Source organism: Cricetulus griseus, chromosome 3, assembly GCF_003668045.3.
Source record: "Cricetulus griseus strain 17A/GY chromosome 3, alternate assembly CriGri-PICRH-1.0, whole genome shotgun sequence".
NCBI lineage: Eukaryota > Metazoa > Chordata > Mammalia > Rodentia > Cricetidae > Cricetulus > Cricetulus griseus.
Genome location: NC_048596.1, coordinates 39,554,557 through 39,580,585, shown reverse-complemented (window position 1 = coordinate 39,580,585; position 26,029 = coordinate 39,554,557). Strand labels below are relative to the sequence as shown.

The 26,029-nt window shown below is 38.6% G+C and overlaps 1 protein-coding gene across 1 annotated transcript in view; it reads left to right on the top strand.

The window, feature by feature from the left end:
- Abhd17b (abhydrolase domain containing 17B, depalmitoylase) overlaps window positions 1–20,718 on the top strand; it is a 29,769-nt gene extending 9,051 nt beyond the window's left edge. The window contains exons 2-4 of the mRNA XM_027406533.2: window positions 13,156–13,625; window positions 16,611–16,790; window positions 19,192–20,718. Coding sequence (XP_027262334.1) covers window positions 13,159–13,625; window positions 16,611–16,790; window positions 19,192–19,411 — 867 coding nt within the window. The 5' untranslated portion in view covers window positions 13,156–13,158 and the 3' untranslated portion in view covers window positions 19,412–20,718. The remainder of the gene's footprint in view (window positions 1–13,155; window positions 13,626–16,610; window positions 16,791–19,191) is intronic.
- The last annotated feature ends 5,311 nt before the right edge of the window (window positions 20,719–26,029 follow it).

The following is a 26,029-nucleotide window of genomic DNA, read 5'->3' as shown; positions in this document are numbered from 1 at the left end:
CCACCTATTGGCATTGTTTAATTTTTATAAAATGTTTTGGTCTTCTCAAGTAACATTTTTTTGAAGATTTATTTATTTTATGCCCATTGGTGTTTTGCCTGCATATATGCCTGTGTGAGGTTGTTGGGTCATCTGGAACTGGAGTTATAGACAGATGTGAGCTGTCATGTTGGTGCTGGGAATTAAAGCAGGGTCCTCTGGAAGAACAGCCATTGCTCTTAACCGCTGAGCCATCTCTCCAGCCCCCATCAATAAGGTTTAACATTATAAAAGTGGAAAAACAACCTCAGAATAGAAGGCACCTCTTAAAATAAAAACGTGTTGGCTTAAAATTGATACACTCCCCACTTCGAAACCTTACTGGCTCTAAAAAGATTGGTGATCATGCCCATAACCCCAGCACTGAAAAGGCTTAGGTCAAAGATCATGAGCTAAGATCTGGGCTACATTAGCAAGACTCTGACCAAATAAGTAAATAAATCATATTAATACTAAATTTTTTGGCATATCTAATTTGTCTATAACTGTTTCTGTTTTGCCAAGGAAAGATGAAAACTATCACAAACTAGCATTATCTTCAAACCTCCACAACCTAGAAATAATTCTGAAACATCAACTCTCTATGCAAAAGCATAGTATATTACTGCTTCAAAACAAAATCCATTATGACAGAGGATTAGATTGTGTTCATAAAAAACTTGTATTTCTGTGTTTTTATTTATTTATGAGGGGGTGGGTGGCCCTGGCTGTCCTGGAACTCAACTGTGAAGACCAGGGTGGCCTGAACTCAAGAGATAAACCTCCTGAGTGCCGGAATTAAAGGTGTGTGCCACCACACCCGACTCTCCTGTTAATTCTGTTCATTGTTAAACTGCAAAATAATAATACTAATAATAAAAATAATAATAATAATAGTAACAAACTGAAATAACTGAAAAAAACAACTCTTAACTGTTCCTTCTGATTCCATCTTCGGGGGAGAACTTGGATTCTTGCCAACAGACATTTTTTCATTAGGCTATTCCAGTTGAGGTCTCCAATAGCTAAAGCTGACCACCTTGAATAAATGACCAAGGAAGACACTTCCAACATTAAATTTATAGCTATTGTGATGTTTGGGGCATCAGTTAATAGTGCATCAAATAAGGGATGTGCTATCCCTAGTGCTGGATGAACAAATTACTCGGGTTTTTCAAGTGCCCCCAGCCATTTAAAAATGAATACTTCAGGGAACTCAATCTTGCCTGCTAGCACATTTCAAAGTTACTACATCATCTTAAACATACAGGAATGTGTAATTTTGCCAACTCAAAGCTTTAAATTATCTCTTCAAAGACCAAGCTAACAAATGCCCCCCACACACACACACACCAACACACACACAAACAGACCAGCTGGAAGCATGTCCTCTCTTAGAAAGAAGAGAATTTGTCTGGGACCTTCTTATATAGCCCAAGATGACCTGAAATTCAAGATCCACATGTTTCTGTTTACCGAATGCTAAAAACAGGCTTTGAACACCACACTTAGAACACTTGACCCCCCCATCCAAATGGCATTTTTCTATTATTTTTTTTTTATGTGTGTGTGTATACATACAATGTTGGGGAAAGAGGTGCCATAGCATGCTTCTTGAAATCAGACGAGAACTTTGTGGAGATGATTCTCTCCTTCCACCTTTAGATGAGTCCCAGGCATTGAACTCTGTTCATCAAGCTTGTGCAGCAAACCCTTTACCCACCGAGCCATCTTGTTGCCACCACCCTCCCATAGCACATTGTTTGTGTAAAGATTTATTTTTATAAACTGTATGTAAATGTGAAGGGGATATGTGCATGTGAGTGTCAGGTGCCCATGAAGGACAGACAATACCAATTCTCCCTGGAGCAGAAGTTACAGGCAATTATGAACTTCCCAGTATGAATCCACTGACTAGAACTCAGGTCCTCTTATAAGTGCATTATGTGCTTTTAAACCGTGGAGCCATCTCTCCAGACCCTTATCCCCATGACACTTTTTTGATAAGTTTTATTGTATTTTAAATTGTGCTTTTATATGCTGGTATCTGTGAGTGCATACAGGTCCCCATGGAAGTCAGAGACTAACTGGAGTTAAAAGCAGTTGGGAGCCACTGGACCTGAGTGCTGAAAACTCAACTCAGGGCTTCTGCAAGGGCAATCCAAGCTCTTAACTATTAAGCCACATCTCCAGCCCCTCAAATGAAACTTTTTAAGGACTTTACAGCCTTATGAGGGAACACTCAGTATAGTTTTATGGATAACATATATAGTAAGTAGTGTTACGACAAAAATTGATGAATTAGTATAGAATTGGTATTTATATGCTGTAGTTAATGGACTTAATCAGATAATATATGTCTCTGTTTAACAATGTAATACATTATCCTAATAGTAATTCTCACCTCAGTGGTCTGTTCACTTGATTGTCCTCTGGATTTTAAGCATTCAGAAAGTGGGTTTCTGTAATACACAGACAGAATGCAATGTAGATAAAAACAAAGCACAGTGGTACCAGTTTGCAGAAAAGATTTAAGCCACAAATATGTATATATTAGTGCTTAGAACTCTGAATCAGAACAACAAAATAACCTCCTTCCTGAAAACCTACTTGGCATTATCTCAACTTATACTATGTATAGTCTTTGTAATATGGTGACTGACTTCATGGAATAAACACACTCAAAGACAATAGACAACAGGCTAGAGAGATGACTCAGCCATTAAGAGCATATAATGCCCTTGGAGGGGACCAGAGTTTAGTTCTGAGCACCCAGTATCAGGTACCTCATCCCTGCCTGTAAGTCCATGTCCAGGGGGTTTTGATGCCTCTGGCCTCTGTGAGCATCTGCACTCATGTACACATACCAATACGCAAACACATAATTAAAAAAACCAATTATAAATATACAGACATTAATGAACCCCATGAGTGAATGTGTGTCGGGAATCACAATGTTCAGCTATGAAAGCATATGTGAACCCTATAAACTACAGCAGTGAATTGAAAGTATCAAGATGTGTTGAGAGGTGAGCTGAGCCATTTGAGGACCTGTAGAGTGTTCAGTTTTATTAGAAGTGTAGAGGGAAGCTATCAAGGTGGGGTTTTTTGTTTTGTTTTTGAGACAGGGTTTCTCTTTGTAGCCCTGGCTGTCCTAGAATTCACTCTGTAGACTAGGCTGGCCTCAAACTCAAAGATCCATAAAGGTCCCACTTAAGGTGTTTTTAAAATATAGAGTTCATTACTTTTAAGCTGTCTAGAAACAAGGTATAGGTTCAGATTCAGAGGACTTGTAAGTAGAAGAAATTCACATTTGCTTTCCAAAAGGTTTTCATTTGAATATATATATATATATATATATATATATATATATATGTATACATATACATATATGTATATGTATACATATATGTATATATATATATATATATATATATATAGAGAGAGAGAGAGAGAGAGAGAGAGATGTTCCTTCTTTTATCTATTACTGTTTTTGTCAAAACCAGGAACTGTTACAAAAGAGTGGAAAAGATAATACCAGTGCAAGTCAAATCTTTCCTTGATGGCTGTAGGAGAGCCATCAATTACAGCTACAGCCTCTCTTTTAGCACATGACTTGCCTGTAACATTAAGATTGTCAATGTTTGTTTCTTCTTCAAAATAACCATGCAACTAGTCAATATTATGCTGTCTTGAAATTTCACTGAGATACTAGTCTATAATAGCCCCAGGCAAGTTTTTAGAACATGGGCAGAATTTTACCAAACTATCACAGAATGTCTCTAGTCCAATTGCCAGTATTCATCCCTTAGAAAACCTCTTGAGGCCTGGAGAGATGGCTCAGAAGTTAAGATTCAATTCCCAGCAACCACATGGTGGCTCACAACCGTCCGTTATGAGAGCTGGTGCCCTCTTCTGGTGGGCAGATATACATGGAAACAGAATGTTGTGTACGTAATAAATAAATAAAATCTTAAAAAAACAGAAAAAGAAAACCTCTTGAGCTGGCCCTCCACAGTCTGTGTAACTCTTAGCACCACTTTCTTCTGAGCTCCTACTATGGTGACCCATTAGACTCTTGCAGCATTTAACCACTTTTCTTGTCCAAAGTTCAAAAGTCTGTCACAGCAGTAACCACTCCCTGGTACCAACTTCTGCATTAATTTTTTTTTCCTCATTGCTGGGATAAAACACATAACTAACACAACTTAACAGAAGATTTACTTGAGCTGACAGGTTCCAGTAGGTTAGAGCCTGTGATAGTGGAGTGAAGGCATAGTAGCAGGAAGCTGAAGGCTCATATCTTGAACCACAAGCACAAAGCAGAAAGAGCAAACTCAAAATGGCTCAAGTCTTTAAGCTCTCAAAGCCTACCTACAGTAGCACACTTCTTTTGACAAGGCTACACCTGCTAAACCTCCCCAAATTGTGCTATCAATGAGAACCAAACATTTAAATCCCCAAGACAAAGGAGTCATCTCATTCAAATCACCTCACCCTTCCCTTGTTGCCATACTTGGCCAACAGTTTAGAACACTTTGTTGGTCTCTGTCAGCTCTGGCTAAAACACTTTTCAGAACATTTACATTTAACATTACATGAGTCTGCATGTTATTGCTCTACTTTAATCTTGAAGTAATACCATATTTAAATACAGAACCAGTTCTATCTAGACAAAATGTGCCTACTGGTGCATTGGTGACAAGTCTGCAAAGGGGGTAACCAAATTCTTTCTAATTTGATTTGAGGTGGTCTCCATCGCAGATTTCTGTGTGGTACTGTAAAGCTTGTGGCTGGAGAGGTCATAGGTGGCCCTACAGGGCTAGCTACTACTTGTGTTTTTCTAATTTAACATGTTGTACCTATCTAAATTGTTATGTTTTTGTTTAAATTAGATATAAAGAAAAAGAGGAAGCCCCAAGATGAGACATACTAACCAGTTTATTATTGGGCCCAGCAGAGTAGAGAGACTAAGAGAGAAGGGAGACAGAGTTAATGGCTGACTGCCATGGCCGGTTGCCATAGAGGCAGAGAAAGCACGTAGGTGGGAGAAGAGACAGCAAAGAAGAAACAGAGAGAGGGTGAAACAGGGAAGTTGGGACTTTTAAAGGGAAGACTTCATATGCACACTGAGGTTCCACGCATGCCCAGAGTCCTCACACAGGACATAATGTGTGGCGGGTGACGTGGTGATGACGTAGCACATTTTCCTGTGCTTGCCCTGACTGTTGTCAGGGGGCGGGGTCTGTCTCTTAAGGAGGTAGAGCCGATCAGCATTAAAGCCTGAACCTTTCATAATTTATATTTGTGCCCATAGATTAGTTAGTGGAACTGCCAGCTTTTTTTTCTTTCTTTCTTTCTTTTTTTTTTTTTTCTTTTTTTTGGTTGGTTGGTTTTGGGGGGAGTGGGGCTTGTTTTTGGTTTTTTGGTTTTGTTTTGTTTTTTCAAAACTGGGTCTCACTATGTAGGACTGGCTGTCCTGGAACTCATTAAGTGGTCTCAGTCTCACAGAGATCTGCCTCCCAAGTGCTGGGTTTAAAGGTATACACCACTATGCCTGGTATGAGGGTTTTCTTTTTGTAATGATCAGCAGTAACTACACAAACTCATAGTAGTCGAAGTGATGAAAATAAGTGACTGTTGAATGCTCGGCCTTAAGTGGGACATCTTATAACTTCTTCCACGGCTAGGGACCATTATGAAACACTTATCTCCCGGGTATGGCATGGCTGTTGGCAAACAGGAAGGAAAGGAAGGAAGGAAGGAAGGAAGGAAGGAAGGAAGGAAGGAAGGAAGGAAGGAAGGAAGATCAGTGGAGTGGAGGTTCTCCATGCTTGTTTTTATAAAAGGCAGAAGACTTGAGAATAAGATTCAATGAATGATAGCTCAGTCCTGAAAGACTGAACTCGTTTGGATGGGACATGAGCCTTAGGCATGTGAGTCTATCAGCCTTTTAAGAGTAAGTCCAGATCTAAGAATACCTCCCTGATGGCAGCCTGTGAAACCCGTAAGTATACTGCTTAAGTTGTGGGCATAAAAAGGCTAAAACTTGTAAGCAGTAGTGTGTAATCATGGGATTGATGTCTACCCAGAGAGCCCTGCATTCACCAAAAGATAATAAAGGGAGGAACATAAATATATGCTGCGCCTCAAGCCTCTCCCACACCTCCAGGCTGGATTTCCTGTGTAACATGTATGTGGTTATCTACTTACTCTTGTTAATGGTAGCTTTTGACAGTGATGTTTCACTCTCACTCTGAGTGTGCCTCTTGCATCAGCTCTACTTCTGTAAAACTTCCCAGTGCTCCAGAGTAAGCCTGCCCATGGCTTACAATGTCTTAAAAGAAGTTATTTTCCTGATATAAAGTGTAACATTAATCATTAAAAAAGAAAGTACCATTTTTAGCTACAAAGCACACAGGTCCCCTGGTGGACCCAGAGATTTTTAGCCTGGTAACTAATCTTTCATCTAACTAGTGTACATAACAGCAAGTAGCCAGTTTGTCTGGGTCTCAGTCTAGTGTCGTCTGTTACTCTGTTGTCTAGGTGTAAAGTCAGGGCAGAGTAGATGGTCTGTGTGCTTTGAGCGTAGATCTGATGTTGATTTACAATTTCAAGCCCCAAACTGAAGGTGGTGTCTTGGTAGAAGACAGACTCACAGAAAGCAACTGAGCAGAATCCAGGAATATTAAACTAGAGCAAGAGGGTTCCAAAAAAGTAAAATGGAGAGTCCTGAGATAAGGCTGTGAGAAGGAGACAGGCTCAAGGGCTAGAAGCTTCGTCAGCTTCAAAGTTGGTTCCTGTTGCTACTGTCACTCAGTCCTCATAATCTCCTAAACATGTGCAGACAGTCTTACAAGCTTCCATAAAAACAAGTCATTTGGCTGATAGAACGTCAGTTAACACTCCTTACTGCAGCAGTTTAGTATAAATTTCAGATATTTGTTAGACCTCACTTAGTGCTCAGGCCAGCTTTGCAAGGTCAGTAGGTTTCCATTCTATACATTATTATTCAAGGCTTGCGGATCTACATTTGTCCTGGAAGTTGAAAGTGAATGTTAAATTTCAAAAATTCAGTGCATATCCAACATTGTGCAATTAATACTCAGTACTTTGTGTCTCTTGAGCAGCTTTGTTTTGTGATTGGCCATTTCTCTGACTTCATTCTCTGCCATTACAATGGTGACAGCAGGATTTTATTGTGGAGGCAGAGGCAGGCAGATCTCTGTGAGTTCGAGGCCAGCCTGGTCTACAGAGTGAGTGCCAGGATAGGCTCCAAAGCTACACAGAGAAACCCTGTCTCGAAAAACAAACAAAAAACGAAAAACAAAAACAAAAGATAGGATGTACTTACATAGCTCAACCTAGTCTCAACTTGGAATCCTTTTGCCTCACCCTCCCCACTATGTCATCACATGGTTACTACGAGAGTTAAAAAACTTCAAAAGAGTGAAAACAGCAAGACATGGCCCCTAAGCTGTAGGGAATAGGATAATCGATAATCAAAATAATAATCAATAATCAAATTATTGATCACAAGAAACTGATTTTAGTGTAGGAACTCCCCAACTAAGTTGTATTAGTTTAATACAATCTTAATACAAAAGTATAATGAGAGAGGTAAGGACACACTTCAGGCACACTTTAGGTCACTCTCAACCATGTATATAAGTACAAAGTCTGAGGCAAATATTAACAAAGCAAGTCTATTGATGTGTAAATATCATATATATATTATCAAAACTATTTCAAAAATAGAAAATTGGTTTTCTGTCATTTACCCAACTAAAACTCATTGGAAACTAAGAAAGGAAAGAAACTCTTAATTTCCTTCTTTTTTAAAATTTATTTATTTCGTTTTATGTGAATGCATGTTTTGTCTGCTTGTATATTTATGTACCACATGTGTGCTTGGTTTTGGTGGAAGCCAGAAAAGGGTGTCCTATCTCCTGGAAATTTAACCCAGCTCCCCTGGAAAAATATATGGTGCTCTCAACCTCTGAGCCATCTCTCCAGCATGTAAGCTTCTTTAATTTATAAAGGATATCTTTTTAAATTCTATGGGAAAATTGTCCTTGAAAAGATTATTGTCCGTTAGATATTGTACATGCTTGCAAACCCCACATTTGCCAGGTGGCAACCAACCTGGACTACAAAGGGAAAGAAAAGGCTATGTCACTGTTTTACATTTCAAACCAGGAGCTTGTTTGGCAGTGCTTGAGATCAGAACCTCTGGTGAAGTAAGAAAATGTAGTGAGTAGATAAGTATCAGCTAATAAACAGATTTGAGAACTAAGGTAAAGTAAAAACTTGTTCTGGAATACAAAGTACTCCAAGATTTTCATTACTACTCCCCAATTGCTTTCTAGGTTCAGTACCATTCATTAGTATTCCAAGAGTCTTACTTGTTTTCATTAAACCATCAAAATTAATCTAAATAATACACATCCCTGGGGTGCTCATGCATGTATCTTTACAAATTGATGACAATATTTTTTCTTCCTGGTTCTTAGACCTTGCAAGTGTTAAGCAAGTACTCTGCCACTGAGCAGCAACCCTTGCCCTTGCTCTATTTCAGGTACATTTTGCAAAACAAATTTAACAGTATTGAATGTGTGTTCAAAGACTTCCTAGGATCTCACACATTTGAAGACTGCCTTCCTCTTTAAAAAAGTCATACCTCAGAATCTTCGAGACAGAAGAGCAACAGAGCTGGGAAATGTAAACACCAAGTCCAGGATTTGCTCGTGTTGCCAATGCCGCCCTTCCTTTCACACACTCAAACCATCATTTTTATAGTCCAGAATTCCAGAAGAGTGGGGGGGGGGTGTGGGTCTTTCATCTTTAATTTTAATTTTCCACAAAACCCATCATGCTTGCACTCCATGTTCACACATAGGGACCTGGATTTAGTTTCCACCCACATGGTGGGTCCAGTTCCTGGGTATCAACACAGTCTTTTGGAAAGCAGCTGTGGGAAATGAGAGGCTCTGTTACCCTACCAGTGACACCTCTGTGTTCTCTGTAGCTCATTACCTACCTCATCCCCACTATCTAAAGTTATAACTCATTAAGTTGTCAAATATAAATTAATGTTCTTGTAGGCTGGTGAGATAATCCGTCAGTAAAGTACTTGTCCCGCAAGCATGAAAACCTGTGTTCAGTTGCTAGCACCTTTACAATGTTTCTAGCACTGTGAAAGATGGAGCTAGATTCTTGGATCTCACTGGTCTATGCAGTGAGAAACCCTGGCTCAAAAGATACGGTGAAAGGATGGAGAAGTGGCTCAGCAGTTAAGAGCACTTGTTGCTGTTTTCAGAGGACCCACGTTTGGTTCCCAGCACCACATGATAAATTGCTGTCACTTTGTTTACTCCACTGTTGGCCTCTTGTTAACAAACATCCATTCTGTTTATCCAGTACTAGATTAGGTAGATTCAAAAATAACTTTTTTTTTTTTCTTGTGTCTTCATCTGCACTTTCAAATTATCAAGCTTTAGTATTTTTGTGGGTATGACAGGAGGTGTATTGAACAAGTGGGTACATGCTCATCTGGATGCCAGGGGTCAACTTCACATGCATTCCTCTGAAGTTCTCTCTCTCTCTCTCTCTCTCTCTCTCTCTCTCTCTCTCTCTCTCTCTCTCTCTCTCCTCTCTCTCCTCTCTCTCCCTCCCTCCCACCCTTCCTCCCTGCCTCTCTCTCCTTCTCCCTCTTCCTCCCTCCTTCTCCTGCTTTCTTCCTCTCTCCCTCTTTTTCCCCTCCAGGGTTTCAGATTTGGCCCTTGCAGGTCTGGTGGGCAAACCCAGGCAGGGATCCTCCTCTCTCCTTCTCCCGAGGCACCAACCACAATCCCGTTTTTACATGACTTCTGGCTCAAGAAGGAATTAAGGTCATGGCAAGTACTTTACTGAGCCAACTCCCCAACCCCAGGCATAAATTTTTGTAACCAAGGTGTCCGTGTGTTCTGGAGATTAGCTTGGTGTTAGAGCACTTACTCCTCGTGCACCTGATTAGAATAGTAAGCATCAAAATGGCAGGCAGGCAGGCATAGCATGCACAAAGACAGCCTAACCTGGGCTGCATTGTTAGACTATATTTTATTTTTATTTGAGATGGGGGTCTCACTATGCAACTCTGTCTGTCCTGGAACTTTGTAGACTAGATTGGCTTTGAATTTAGATCTGTCTTAAGATACCTAAAGATGTTATAACAGAATGTATGCCTATAGGAAGAGAAGTAAGGATGGAGGCTGAGGTGCATTACAGAAGACAGGACAGTCTGCAAGGGAGGAGGAAATTGTAGTCTTGACAAGATCACCTCAAGGTTAAATAGATTGTCCTTAGTTGAGGTTTCTATTGCTGTATAAAACATCCCAACTATTAGAAACTTAGGAAGGACAAGGTTTATTTCATCTTACAACTTAGTCCGTCATCCAAGGAGGGCAGGGCTGGAGCCTGGAGGCAGGAACTGATAGAAGAGTGCTATTTACTGCCTTGTCCCTCGTGGCTTGCTCATTTTCTTTCTTTTTTAGCTGTATCTTAAGGACAGACCTGTATGTATAAGTTTATGTTAATGGCATAAGCAGTTCTTAGTTCCTTATTTTTTGTTCACGCATTACTCAACCTTCACCTAGTAGCACTTTGACCATTATGAATCTGTGCATTAACTGCAGAAAAGAACTTCTGGCCAAAAACCAGAGCAGCACTAATTTATGAGTAGAAGCCAGAAGTTTTCCGGCCAGTTGTACTTGATTTCTGTGTCCTACAACAAAGTATGTTGTGTCTTCAGCAATCAAGTATTACAACTTAGTTATGGTGGACAGCATAGAGCAGTGTTATTTTCGGGGGTTCTGGGGCCTCAGTGACTAGTAACTCATATGAAGGCATCCCCTGCCTGGCACTGGATTTTCATTCAATAACCATGTTTCCTGGAGGGAGCATTGTCTAGCTATGCAGGGTTTCTGTGTCCAAATTCACTTCAATTATATATATATTTTTTCAATTATAATTTTTAATTAGCTTATAAGAGAGTAGGTTTCCAGAATACGATTTTATGCATCTTTAGTTTTGGTTAACCTTTCCTCCACCCTGTCCCCCTGTCCCTTCACCACCACCCCTGCTTAAACTTTTAACCCCTAATATCAATCCCCCTCTACTTGGCTAGCACGTGCATTCTGTCCTCTCACCTGTTAAGGCTTCATCTTCCCCATAATAGGCCCTTTCTAGCTTCTTGGCCACTACACATAAATAAAAACTTCAAAACTAGGAACCACGTGAGAGAATGTATGACATTTGTCTCACTAGTCCTTGGTTGCTTCCCTTAATATGATGTCCTCCATTTATATTCCAAATTTCTGAAACTTTTATAATTTCATTTTTCTTTAGATATAATTAGATTTCCATTGTGTATTTGTACCACATTTTCATTACCAATTCATTTACTGATGGACTTGTAGGCTAGTTCCATTTCCTAGTTAGTGTAAATAGTGGCAATGGTCATGGATGTGCAAAGAGGATTTGAGTCCTTTGAATAGGTATAAATTGATTTTTACTGTAGTTGTATTTAACTTTGTAGAAAAACCTCCACAAGGATTTCCATAGGGACTAGACCAGTTTATATTTTGTGTATAAACATTTCCCTTTCCCTGCCTCCTAACCAACATCCGCTGTCACTTGTTTTCTTGATTATATCCATTCTGACTAGGATGAAAAGAGTTTGAGGCCAGCCTGGTCTACAAAGAGAATTCCAGGACATCAGTGCTACACAGAGAAACCCTATCTTGGGGGTAGAAAAGTTGCTTTGTTTTGAAGGATTCTGCTCATGATCAGTTCACCCTATTTCTTTAAACATATAGCAAGGTAGTAAGTATATCATGTTAAGAGCATATGACAGTAGACCTACTCACCTCATTGCACCAGCAAAAGAGAAAGAAGGGATCCCATAGTCCTCTTTGAGATCACAACCCTAAACACTTTACAGTCATACCACTCTGGGTAACCAGTCTTTGACACATGATCCTCAGACTATAACATTTATTTATTTGCTTCTCTCCTCCTCATCAGTGTTGTTTGGTTATAAAAAAAAGACTCCAAAGTCATTCTGTTACTTATCACTTCCAGAATTTACCCTGTGTGACCGTAGGCAGGTTGTATATGTGTTCCATGCCTCAATTGCAAAGTGGCTCATAGTCTCTATGTCCAAGTGCCTCTGAAAATGCTTAAATGGGTTAATATCTGTGGAGAGAGGTGTTTAAGAATCAGCTTTGGCTCTCTGTTGTTCTGTTCTCTATTTTAGTAGTATCTACATTAATGCTTTCTTCTTTTCTCTCTGTGCTTATTTGTCATTATGATTTTAATTCCCTTGTTTTTTTGTTTTGTTTTTGGATTTTTTGAGACACGATTTCTTTGTGTAGCTTTGTAGATCAGGCTGGCTTGAACTCACAGAGATGCATCTACCTCTGCCTCCCAAGTGCTGGGAATAAAGGCGTGTGCAACCAACGCCAGGCAAGTCTGTTGAATTTTATATGAGCCACAAATTATAAACTAAAATGATAGGTTTGTAATATGAAGGCATTATGTCATTTGGTTAAACTGTTTCAAGAGCTCAAAACCCTTTTTTTGAGTGAATGTAGCTGGGACTAGTGTCTTACCCTGGCTCACTTGTACAAATTTCTTAACTCAAACTGTTGAACAAGGTTGTTTTGAGTATCAAGATATAAATAAATACATACACATAACACACATTGCTAACCAATAGTATCTCCAAATGCTCTTATTTATTTACCCTCCTGTGGGATTAAGGGTTTTTGTGAAGTTACACAGAAATTACCAACTAACCTAAACACACCTTCTATCTTGTTTATAGATAAACTTAAATGTTTTTGTTAAGTGGATAATCACTGCTTTTAGAAATATACAGTATTTAAGTCTGTCTATTTCCAGGGATGTTTGTCTCACTCCAGGATTTAAAGTACTTCTAGAACAATGTCAGCAAATCTATTTGGGAGGATTCTTGATTATAGTTAATAGACATAGAGTACCAATGATACTTATTTGTATCTTTGTTTTAGCCTGTTGTATGAGAGTGCAGAGTCCACGTTAAGTTTTAAAATTTTGTTGTCTCTTTTTCTTTTTCAGAAGATGAATAATCTTTCATTTAGCGAGCTATGTTGCCTCTTCTGCTGTCCACCTTGCCCTGGGAAAATTGCTTCAAAATTAGCATTTTTGCCACCTGATCCAACTTACACACTGATGTGTGATGAAAGTGGAAGCCGCTGGACTTTACACCTGTCAGAAAGAGCGGACTGGCAATACTCTTCCAGAGAAAAAGATGCTATTGAGTGTTTCATGACAAGAACCAGTAAAGGCAATAGAATTGCTTGTATGTTTGTGCGTTGTTCACCCAATGCTAAATATACCTTACTCTTCTCACATGGCAATGCTGTTGATCTTGGTCAGATGAGCAGCTTTTACATAGGTCTGGGGTCCCGGATTAATTGTAATATATTCTCATATGATTACTCTGGATACGGTGCTAGTTCTGGAAAGCCAACAGAGAAGAACCTGTATGCAGATGTTGAAGCTGCCTGGCTGGCTCTTCGGACAAGGTAATCGTTATGGGGATCATTTTTTTATACTTGTGGTGGTTAAGTTATACTGTAGAACAGCAGAATGAAAAGCATTTTTAACATACATGCATTGAACTACAATATGAGGATATTTGCCAGGTTGCATATATTAAACTAACTATATGTATATTACTATATAAACAGCTATATGTGTGTATGTATGCTTACTAAATATGTGTATTAAACTAACAGATTGAATTTTTGTATAATAGCCAAGCAATCTTTAAAAATAGCTCAGATTTGTATGTGGATTGTCAGTGCCGATGTGAATGTATGTTGTTTGTTTGTGTTGTTAGATTTCTTTTTGTTTTTCAGTGCAAGGTTTCTCCATGTAGCCCTTGCTGTCCTGAACTCACTATGTAGATCAGACTGGCCTCAAACTAAGAGATCCTCCTGCTTCTGTCTCCCTAGTGCTGGGATTAAAGGATTGCACTACTATGTCTGGCTTAATCTTTTTAATATACCCAATTTCCAGTATTAGTGAAGAATGGGAGATGAATTAAACCCTTAAGTAATTCCACAGACTAAAATGTATTCAAGGAGTTTTTTATGTTTTCTGTCAATGTTGAACCATGTCTTAGTTTGGGTATCTATTGCTGTAATAAACACTATGATGTAATCTACACCAACTCTTATAAAGGAAAACCTTGAATTGGAGCTGGCTTACAGTGTGAGAAGAGTAGTCCATTATCATCACAGCAAGGCAGCATGCAGACAGACATGGTACTGCAGAAGAAGCTGAGAGTTCTACATATTGATCTGCAGGCAACCGGAAGCAATCTGTCCAGTCTACTGGGCATGGCTTGAGCATATATGAGACCTCAAAGCCCGCCACCATGTGACTTCTTCCCACAAGGCCACAACTCCTAATAGTGCCACTCCCTATGGGCCAAGCATTCAAAAACATGAGCCTTTGGGGGCCATGCCTATTCAGACCACCACAGACCATAAATATAGTGGAAATGCTAGTAGTGTGGATAGTCTTGGGAAATTAACAGGCTTCTAAGCCTGTTTCCTCATATATTTAATGAAGAAGTTGTGGTAAATGGCATCTAAGATCCTGTCCAGTTCTAGAAATTGATTCTCAGAATATGCATGCCTTGAATTTCTTCTAACATTCAGCAAGTTTAACATGTCTTTAGTATATTCTTAAAGTAGTCCAATGCACATGTCTTTATTCTGTTCATATACAGTATAATTTAATCAGGAGAAGAAATAAAATATGAACTTAAATGGTATTTTTAAGAAAATTTAGGATCTCTAATAATAGTAGATTCTGACCTGATAAATCAGCAGGAACAAAAATGGGTGTGGTCGTCTATGCAGTCCTCTTACACAGTCTCTCAGTCTCTATCGTTGTGGTTTCATGAAAAGACTTGGATTGGATTGGAAGTCAGCATACCTGTGTTCTAAATATAGGTTTACTATCAACTTACAGTGATTTTGAATATCTGGTCATTGTGCAGCTTAAGTAGAATGAATGGTCTCTAGAGTTCTTTTTAACTCATTATTCTCAAATTGTTACTGCTTAACTAGAACCTCTGGTTTGTTTTGTTTTTTGTTTGTTTGTTTGTTTGTTTTGGTTTTTCGAGACAGGGTTTCTCTGTGGCTTTGGAGACTGTCCTGGAACTAGCTCTTGTAGACCAGGCTGGTCTCGAACTCACAGAGGATCCGCCTGCCTCTGCCTCCCGAGTGCTGGGAATAAAGGCGTGAGCCACCACCACCCGGCTTAACTAGATAGAACCTCTTGACTCTTGCTCCTTTTGAGTTTTGATATTGCTGACATTAGCCCCAAACCTAGAATTGCTATGTGCAGTGCTTTTAGGCAACTGACAGCAATAGTATGGTCTCAAAAGATGTGCTGATGTTTCAGATGCTCATACTCCGAGCTTCTTGGCTACTGAGAGCTTTTCTGGGTTAAGTAGCATGTCTAGTCAGTTAGGTATAGGTGGAACTCACGTCTGGTGGTACCCTGTATGCTTGTGGAGGACAGATGAAGAAGCTGTGGAAGGCGCGCCGTTGCCTGGATAGTAAAACTGGTTTTGAGTACCTGGATAAGGACATAGGAGGACTGGCTCCTGGTAAATGGTCAGATTCTCAAAAATTCCCCTAACCTCTCCAAAAGATTATACACTGCTGTCCAAACCCTCTTAGCTGCCAGAAATTACCACTCTGCCTTCTTATTGGAACAGCATACTGGCATTCTCTGTAACCTTTAGCCCCTTCACCTTTAGCTCCTGTGGCACCTCACCTACATCTGAAGTAGTTTACAATTGGAATGATTACCCTGTAAACAAGTAGCACTTCCTGGAGCATCTTAGGTAGCCAATCAGTTTTTATGAAGTCAGTGAGTTCACATATATCTGTAGTGCTGTCAAAGGAGATAAAGTGACACTCTTAAGGGTTTTAGCATGAATTCTATTCCTAGTTAACTTAATACCATTTGGAGCTCTGGGTCATTTGATTATATTTGTAAGTTTTGGTCCATCTCTGTGAATAAACCATACAGAGATTTCATGAAATACTCTAATTTGATCTTGTATAGGTTCTGTATTCTTTCCATACCATAGCTTTATTCAGCATCTCATCAGTATACCCAGTTCAGAAAATCATATAACCTACTCTTGATATACAGAGAAATCAAGAACATATGCTCTATTGGGTCAAAAATAATATCTCACACTAAATATTAACTGATAGTCCATTGAAATATACATGGTACAATATATTCCAAACTTAAAATACAATGAATGACTTACATTTTTCTCATAAAATTGAAGTTTTAAAAGACCTTAGAATTAAGCATGGACAGTTCAGATTATAGAGCTTATTGTAACATTAAAAATGATAGCTAAGAAATTTAAATTTTAAATTGGCACTGTCTCATTGTGAGACATTGTGTAGCAAATAATGGAATATTTCCTTCCAGTCCAACTATATCTTTTGAAATTCTGTATTTCTTAGATACGGCATTCGTCCTGAAAATGTGATTATATATGGCCAGAGCATAGGGACAGTACCATCTGTGGATCTTGCTGCTCGGTATGAGAGTGCTGCTGTCATTCTTCATTCTCCTTTGACCTCAGGAATGCGAGTTGCTTTCCCTGATACCAAGAAGACCTACTGCTTTGATGCATTCCCAAAGTAAGTTCAACATTCAAAATCATTTCATTCCAAGAACCGTATAATAAAATATATCATTGAGCTTCTACTTCGTGTAATTGATCACATAGGAATTGTGAGAAACTAGCTTGAATAGAGTGTTAGCACGTGACTGATAAAAAACAAGCTGGAATGTTTGAGGATGAAGTGGGAGCTTAGATCCTAAGCTGCAGCAGGCATGAGCAAGCGCTGGAAACAAGAGAATGAATTTGTGAATGTAAATAAATGGGTTCAGAGCAGTAGGTTGGATGTAGGAATCTACAAAGAACAACTTGACAAAGGCTTTTGCCTTGAGGTACTAAAACAATATGAAATTTAGTGAGATGCACAGCATGGGAAAAGAAGAATGAGTGGAGGGAAGATGAATAATAACACTCAGGCAGTTGTATGTGGCTTGCAAAGAAAGTTGACTCTTAAGTAGCTGGAGAAAGTTTGCTGCCTGCCATAGTAATGGATAGATTCGAAAGGAGGACTTCTTCTTTCCAAGGCGAAGAGTGGTTGCCACCTGCCTTGTTCATATTTAGGGAAAAAAGTTAATGGCCTATTTTTCTCAAGGACAGGGAGAAGGCAAGAAGGGAAAAGCTGGCACTTTTCATTTGGTCTTTCTTCTCTTGGCAGGAATACAAAGGGTATTTTTGTGAATGGGAGACCAGAAGCCAAGTTCATCACTTGGTTCTTTAGCAGAAGAGCAAATGTTATTTCAAAAAGTATTTATTCATTGTTGGGCCAGAGAGTTGTTACAAACATGAGGACCTCGGTTCAATCCCTAGAACCCATTTTTAATTGAAGAAAAAAAAAAAAAAAAAAGGTAGTGGTGCTCACATGTAAATGTTAGTATCAAAACTGGTGAGGGGTCAGAAAGAGAAACTGGTAGATCCTTGGGGCTCCCTGACCACTGAACATAGTCTGTTTAGCTGGGTGATGGCGATATTACAGAGTTGGTTGGGATGATGCACAACCCACTTATTCTGTCCTTTTCATGATTGACATTCCTAGACATTTCCCAGAAATAAGCTAGTTGAAAAAGAAAATATACCATTTTTAAACTTGAATTCCTCTATGGTTACATGTCTGTATTGTTTATTAGGAAATAGAGCCTTGAGAGTCCAGTTTCTCTGAGTAACAAGATTCCATCTTGGAGCTGGAGGGTCAGCGCAGAGATTAAGAGCACTGGCTGCTCTTCCAGAGGACCTGCATTCAATTCCCAGCAACCTCATGGCCACTCTAGTTCCAGGGGATCTGGCACTCTCACACTGCACTAATAAACAATTTTAAAATAGTTTTTAAAATTTAAAAAATAAACCAAGGAAAATTCTAAAAAAAAAGATTCCATCTTTATAATCAAAGTGTTTTCTCTGTGGGGAGGGAAGCATGTACAGAAAACATGTTTGTAAGATGGCCTCTACATAGTTTCTCTTCCCAAGTTGCCTTTCGAAAATTGTTTGCTTTGGTCTCCATCATACATTTGAAGGGTTCTCTTTAGTATCTGATCATTCTTGGCTCTCTATTCTTATGTAAGAGAGGGAAACCAAAGAACCACTCTGGTACACTGTGCAAAGAAAACTGTGGAACTCTGCCTTGGATGAGGAAGCCTGCCAGCCAGCATTCTCAGAAGCCAAACAGGTCCCACAGAGCCAGCCTTTTGTGTGTTGTGTGATATAGTACTTCTCTTCTAAGCTGGAGTCCTGCATTTATAGACCTTCCAAAGTTGAAAGAAGAAAGTTACTCAGCTTTTCCAACAAGTCTGGAAAAGAGGGACCTTAACTGTGTTAAACAGACTTTGAAGGATTCCTTCATGTTTCAATTCCCCCTTCATCTCCATGGCAACCTTGGCCTTCTGGGGTATCCCATGGTAACTTGCTCCTTCACTTTGCCGTCTGTTAACTTTGTGTTTTCATGTATCTTTTTAATCAGTTGTTTTATATATTCATATGCTTTTCAGATTTAAACATTATTTTCCCTGTTTTTTGTTAGTTTATAATCTTAAACCAGAACAAAAACCAAAACATTTTGTTTGAATTTTAGTGACTAATAGAATAAAATGAGCACAGCAGGGAATTAAATGAGTGTTGTCAAGTGTCATCCTTGACTTGTACGTCTTAGAGGCTCGGGGAAACTCAGCATTGTAGAGAGGTGTTTGAGGTAGGTAAGGATGACAGTGAGTGACTGGAGCAGTACAAATGTGCAAAGGTACCTTCCTCCACCCATAGAGCACTAGGAAAGGGTGGGTGGCTTCTGGATCCTACTCGGACCTGAGTGGCTTCTATCCCTAAAGCTGATTTGTAAACTAATGTTTAAATTTTCTGTTCCAACACAGGAACCTTTCTTTCCTATTTTATATAGTTCATTGATTTTTTTTCTTCCTTTCTCTTTTTCTCTCCAGTATTGACAAAATCTCTAAGATAACCTCTCCAGTATTAATAATTCATGGGACTGAAGATGAAGTCATTGACTTTTCGCATGGCCTCGCGTTATTTGAACGTTGCCAAAGACCTGTGGAGCCTCTGTGGGTTGAAGGGGCAGGACACAATGACGTGGAGCTTTACGGACAATACCTTGAGAGGTTAAAACAGTTTGTGTCACAGGAACTGGTAAATTTGTAAACTACTCTGTAAATTTGCATACTGGGTTTTCTTTTCTTGCTGAACTGCACTCCTTGGTAAATAACATAAAACCTGAAGGTTTTGTTTACAAATCATGTATGTTGCCTTCATAACTGTACAGGTAATGATTTGTTAACAGACTTAATGAAGGTTTTAATTACCAGAACTAGAAACTGGAAATAGCAGTATCATGCAGTCAGGCTGTGTAATTTATATTTTTTCTGTGAATTTTTTTTAAACATCAAGATGAGTACTGTATGAAATTTTAATTCTATAAAATCAGATGCTGTAAAAGTATTGCCAAATGCTTTTGCATATCAAAAGCAAATTTATAAATATTTTTAAACATCTCAATGTACTAAATATCCTGGTATACAAATATAATATTCTTTCAAAAAGCTGTATATCTAAAGCAATTCAAGTACTCAGAATAAACTGTAAAAAAACAAAACTATGAAAGCACCCACATTAACTAGAGTGACCTATGCTCTGTTGTACAGGGATAGAGGCTTAAATGGTTATTTTATTGTAAAAATACATTAACTTTTCTGTATTCTCCAATTATAGTACATTATCCTAAAAAAAAAAATGAAGTCTTAATTTTTATGCCATCTGTTAACTTACCAGCCATTCATCGTGTAAATGAGAAGTCCTGATGGCGCTGATTTTTAACTAGTTTTGATTTATGTTTGGTACTGTGAGACAACTACTTAAGATTTTCAGTTATTTAAAAGACATTTAGGGCTTCAAGAATGATTTTGTATGCAATGTTGTTTTAAAATTTTGACTAATTATTAGAATTGTAGTAGTCTTCCTTATATGAATACTTGAAACTCCATTAGTTGTTCTTCAAGACTACAGACAGACTCACTGGTCCCTTTCCACCTTGGCTGTTTTTAAGAGTAGGGCCTGTTCTTTTGGATTACTATCTGATAATGTCATGGGTTCACTCCTGAATTCAGGGGATAAGAAAACATGTCATACATTTTATATTAACCAGTATAGTAAAAATAAATAAAGCTCACACACAAAAACTAAGTTGCCTTTCCTTGAATGAATCTTGCCTGAATAAATGAAAGTAAAATAAAAATTAAACTAATGGTATGTAGTCTAATTTGTAATGAATGAGAATTGAAATAATACACACTGTGGATGTTTTTAAGGCCTTATGTAGTTTTAATTGTTCTGCTTGTTCTGTGGTTATGTCTAAGACACTAGTATATGATTCTTTAAAGTATATCAAGTATTGTGAATGCTTTGGTTCAGATATGTCAAATTAACAGTAAAACAACAAATGTATCACTTGACTGTGCTTGTCTGCCTTCTTCTCAATTCCTTATCCTCACCAAAAGAGTAACAATCAAACACCTTTATGGAACATTTCTAAAATTTTCTGTTACAATTTTTAAAAATTGTAGTAACATACTAATTGTATATTTAAGAAGGTTAGTTTGATATTCCCACTATGTGGATGGCTGGGCTGATCAAGTGCAACCTTCTGTTTTCTACCACCTTCCTGGTCACTAGCAATAACAATCCTGTTTATTTATTTATTTATTTATTTATGGTTTTTTGAGGTAGGGTCTCACTGTGTAACTCTGGCTGTCCTGGAATTCAATATGCAAACCAGGCTGGCTTCAAACTCATGGAAGTGCTCCTGCCTCTGCACCTCTCCCCAGTGCTGAGACTAAAAGCAGGCACTACCATGCTTGGCTCCAGTATTTTACTTTTAGGTCATTTTTTAAACATCTGTATAGAAAAGGAAAATCCCATGTTTATCATTCTATGTCTTATTTGCTTAACATAATGTTCTTTAATTCCATCCATTTTATTGCATATGGCAGGATTTCATTCCTTATAGTTAAGTAATACTCTGTTGTGGGTGTGTGACACATTTTTCTTGTTCACTAATCTGCTTGTTACTATAGTTATTATTTAATGAGTCAGAGCCTGAGCCCTGACACTCCCAATAAGCCAGGTCTTAAATAAGCCAATTAAACAGTAGTAAAAAGTAAGTCTGGGGTGGAGATGTAATCAACATAGCCACATTGAGGAGAGGCAAAGAGATCCAGTGAGAGCCCTTCCTGGCTCTCTAAAAACTTGCCCGAGTTAAGGTCAGAACCTGTTCCCTGGCAGCCCTAACAAGCCAGGCTTGGCATACAATCTTAATAAGCCCATTAAAAGAGCCACATTAACAGTGAACAGCAGATTTATTCAGTGTGGTCACACGTGGGATTCTTACTGTTGTTTCCTGAGTTTTGGGGTCCTATCCAGATAGTCGTTGCTTATACCAGTTTCTGAAATAGTTCATTTCTATTTTCTCTTGTAGTTTGAGAGTGCTGGCTCTTTCTTTTAGAACGTTAATCTACTTTGAGTTGCTTTTTGCGTGGGGTAGAAGACAAGACCCTTTTGACATCCAGCCTCCTGGTACTGTTTATTGAAGAAGCTGCCCTTTGCTCAGCGAGTGTCTGTGGTCCCTTTGTTGTGAATATGCTAGTTGTGAGGTTTATCTCTGGGATCTCTGTCTCCATTGATGGGGGTGTTCTGGGGGGCAATAGCATGTTTTTTTTTCGTTAAGACTCATTATTAGTATGTCTTCTAGGGTACTGTGATGCCCCTTGCTTTGTTTATTTTGCCCAAGATTTTTCTAGTTCTTAGTTCTGTGAATAATACTGTTATTTTGATGAGGATTGCATTGAAATGTAGATGACTAAGTAGTATGGACTTTTTAAAAAATATTTACTGATTCTTCAATCCATAAACATGGAAAGTATCTGCATTTTACTTTTTGTGTCTTTGATTTTTTCATCAGTGTTTTATAATTATTGTAGAAGATTTTCACTCCTTTTTTAAGTTTATTTTTTAAGTTGCAGCTGTTGTGAATGAGATTGTTGTCATAATTTTAGCCAATTTTGTTGCTGTTGTTGTTTTTCAAGACAGTGTTTCTCTGTGTAGCCCTGGCTTTCCTGGAACTCATTTTGTAGACCAGAATGGCCCAGAACTCAGAGATCCACCTGCCTCTGCCTCGCAAATGCTGAGATTAAAGATGTGCCCCGCCAGCACCTGCTGCTTTAGCAAATTTCTTACTGGTATTTGGAAAAGCTATGGATTTTGTTTCCTGCTTTATTGAATTTGTTTATCAATTCCAGCCTTTATGTGGAGTCTTGGGCTTTTCTAAATACAGAATCATCTGCACATGGGAATAATTTTACTTCCTTCCTATTTGTATGCATTTTATATTGTTCTTCTGTGTAATTTTTCTAACTTGCTGCTGATAATGCTTTCAGTTTTTCCCACTCACTGTGACGTTGATTGAGGGTTTGTCATATGTACTTTGTTAGGTTAAGGTGTGTCGGGGACGGTAGAAAAGTTCCATTATGGAATGTCTTAAGGTCCAGTCTCCCGGCTTCAGCAAACAGGAGCACCCAAAAGCTCCAGCCCACTATTGTATTGCTAATGCCAGCAGGTCTACTATTTTTACCATGGCCTCAGGGTAGATTGCCTCCTAGTTTGCATCTCTATGGGCCTAAGCATTTGAATAGGCCTGCACCTAGGCAGAGGTGCTAGGTGTGTAAGTAACATGTGAGGACAGAGAGTTAGGAGCCATCCAGAAGAGAGGAGTCAACAGAAGGACAGAAATGGCCTCCTTGTAGTCATAAAAGCATGGTTAAGAAACAGCCAAAAAGTTGCTAAATAAAGAAGAGACTCTAGTTTTACAGCATGAAACTGAGAGCTCTCTAAAGATGACAAGAAGCCTGTGTTTGGTCTTAATCGATGTTGGGTTTCTAGGAGTTTCCAAGCCCACGATCTCCCACTCAGGCAGAACCTCATGGTTGTCGTGGCTTGGAGCCGAGACCGGCCGTGCTACGACAAAAAAGGTGATCTTTCCAAACTTAATAGGTTTAGGGTTTTTGTCACAATGCATTGTTGAACTATATCAGATCATTTTTTTTTACTGGTTGAGATGATCATATGATCTTTAATCATTTGTTCTAATTAAGTGATTTGCATATGTTGAAGCATGCTCATCCCTATGATTAAACAACTTAATGATTTTTTAAAAAATGTGTTGTTGAATTCAACTTGCTAGCATCTTGGTTTTTGACAACAAAGTTGTATATTCTCTTTTGGAAACCAGATGTCCAAGAGCAGGGTATTGATTGGTTCGTGTTGTGAGGCCTTTCATTGGCTTGCAGATACATCCATGTGACCTGTAGAGCTCCTGAGCAGCCTAAATCTGTGTATGTATATCACTGATTGTCTTACTAGCTTCTTGTGTTGTGTCCTTGTGTAGTGCCAACTGCTTGGAATGGGTTTAGAAAGTGTTACCTGGGCCAAAATACCTGATAAGAAGCAGCCTAAAGGAGAGAGGTTTGTTTTGGCTTGGCATTAGAGGATACATCTTAGCAAGGATGGTAGATTTAGTGGCACCAGGAGAATATGGCTGCTTGGTTACATCACTGATGAACAGTAAGTATGGCCCAGAACTCCGATGGGGTGATAACCCAGAAAGCTCATTCCTTGTGAGGCACTTCCTCCAACTGGGCTATCCTTTATTTACAGATCCCACAGTCTCCATAAACAGCACTTCAGCTAGATGCCAAGTATTCACATATAGGGAGGGGGGTTCCTATTTAAACTGTAATAAATATTACCTCCCCTGTATTCCTTTAGAATGGCTGAAAGAAACTGATGTGAATTCTCTTAAATTTAACAATTCATCCATGAAGCCATCTCATAGAGCTTTGTTTGGAAAATTTAACTGCAGATTCAGTTCTGTTAATTGGTCTGTTCAGGTGGTTTTGTGTTATGGATCTATTTCAGTAGATTGTAGGTGTTGAGAAATTTCCCATTTTCACCTCTTTTATTTGTTGTCACATACACACGTCTTTCCTTGGTTAGTCCAGGTAAAGGTTTGTCAAGTCTTTTCAAAAACTAACTCTGGCCAGGGACAGAGACCTATGCATGTAATCCTAAAACTCATGAGGTTTAAGTAAGTGTGTCTTGGGTTTGAAGTCAGCCTAAACTACATAGTGAGACCCTGTCTCGTACAAATTTAAATATCCAACTATTTCATTGATAGTTTCTATTGTTTGCTTTGGTCTGTTATTTCATTTATCTCAATTGTTGTTTCCTTCTGCTAATTTTTATTTGATTTGTGGTTTGAGAGATGATGTTAAGTTGTATATTTGAAATCTTTATGGGTTGGTTGGTTGGTTTTTATGGAGGTTCATTAGTACTATAAACTTGCCTCTTAGTAGATCTGGAATTTATAGCATAAAGTGGTTTATCAGTGTTGTGCTTTTCTGAACCTGGACCTTTGTTGATTTTTTTTTTTTACCAGTTTCCTGTCCTATGTAAGAGTGTGAGAGAGAGAGAGACAGAGAGAGAGAGAAAGAGAGAGAGAGAGAGAGAGAGAGAGAGAGAGAGAGAGAGTGTGCATTTGTACGTACGTACATACATACAAATATAATGTAGTCATTTTTTTTCCTTAATGGCTTGTATGTATAGCTGTTAAGTTTGAGACCTGAATAAATGAAAATGAAACCTGGAGAGATGGCTCAGCAGTTAAGAGCACTGGCTGCTCTTCCAGAGGACCTGGGTCAACTCCCAGCACCCACATGGCAGCTCACAACTGTCTGTAAGTCCAGTTCCAGTGGATCCGACACTCACACAGACATACATGCAGGCAAAACACAAATGTACATGAAATTTTAAAAAGAAATAAATTGTTAATGAATTTTTGAAATTATAATTGACAGCAATTGTCATATTCTTGGTACATTTTGTATTCTGTATGACCATAACTTAGCTTAAGAGCAGCTTTTCCTGAGCAAGTATTACATTAACGGAAAACCAGTAAACCTGCAAATCTTGAGCTTAGTGATCATACAGCCTGACCCTGAATTTTACAAGTGCAGTAACAAACCCAGATGAGAGAGTTGTTTGCTCTACGGTTAAGTTCATGAGCACTGTTGTGGTAAAGCTTCTAGATCCCATTATCTTTTAAGTAATAGTACTGTAATCATTTTGGGTTCCAGCTACACAGTCCAGGCTGGCTTGACCCTGCAGTCCTCTTGCCTCCGTCTCCTGAGTGCTGGGATTACCCCAATGATCCTTCTGGATATTATAACACAAATGTATTTGCTCTCCAATGCTTAACTCTATATTTTAAATAACTAATTTTTCATTATCAGCTGGTTATTCATTCAATAGCAGTAAGTTGTTCCTTTCATATTTCTCAATGATTTGTGAATTTAATTAATGCTAACATGTTTACTAGGTGAAATAGCATCTTTTTAGATGTCAACACCTAATAAGTATGGCCACATAAATAAAAAAGAGTATCACATTTACTACAAATTATGACATATTGAGAACAATTTATACTTACACTAGAAATTAGACTGAGGTATAGTCTACAGAAATGAGAGGCAACGTTTATCCCATTTCTAAACAGATGATGCCTCTGACTAAATAGGAGATGAGTAATGCTGCAGAAGGAAGCAAACACCACTGGCCTGGAAGTGACCTACTTGACATTTGAGCTTTAAAAACAAAAAGAAAAAACAGGAAGAATAGAGTCTACAAATGTTGTTCAGCTGTTTAATTGGCTTG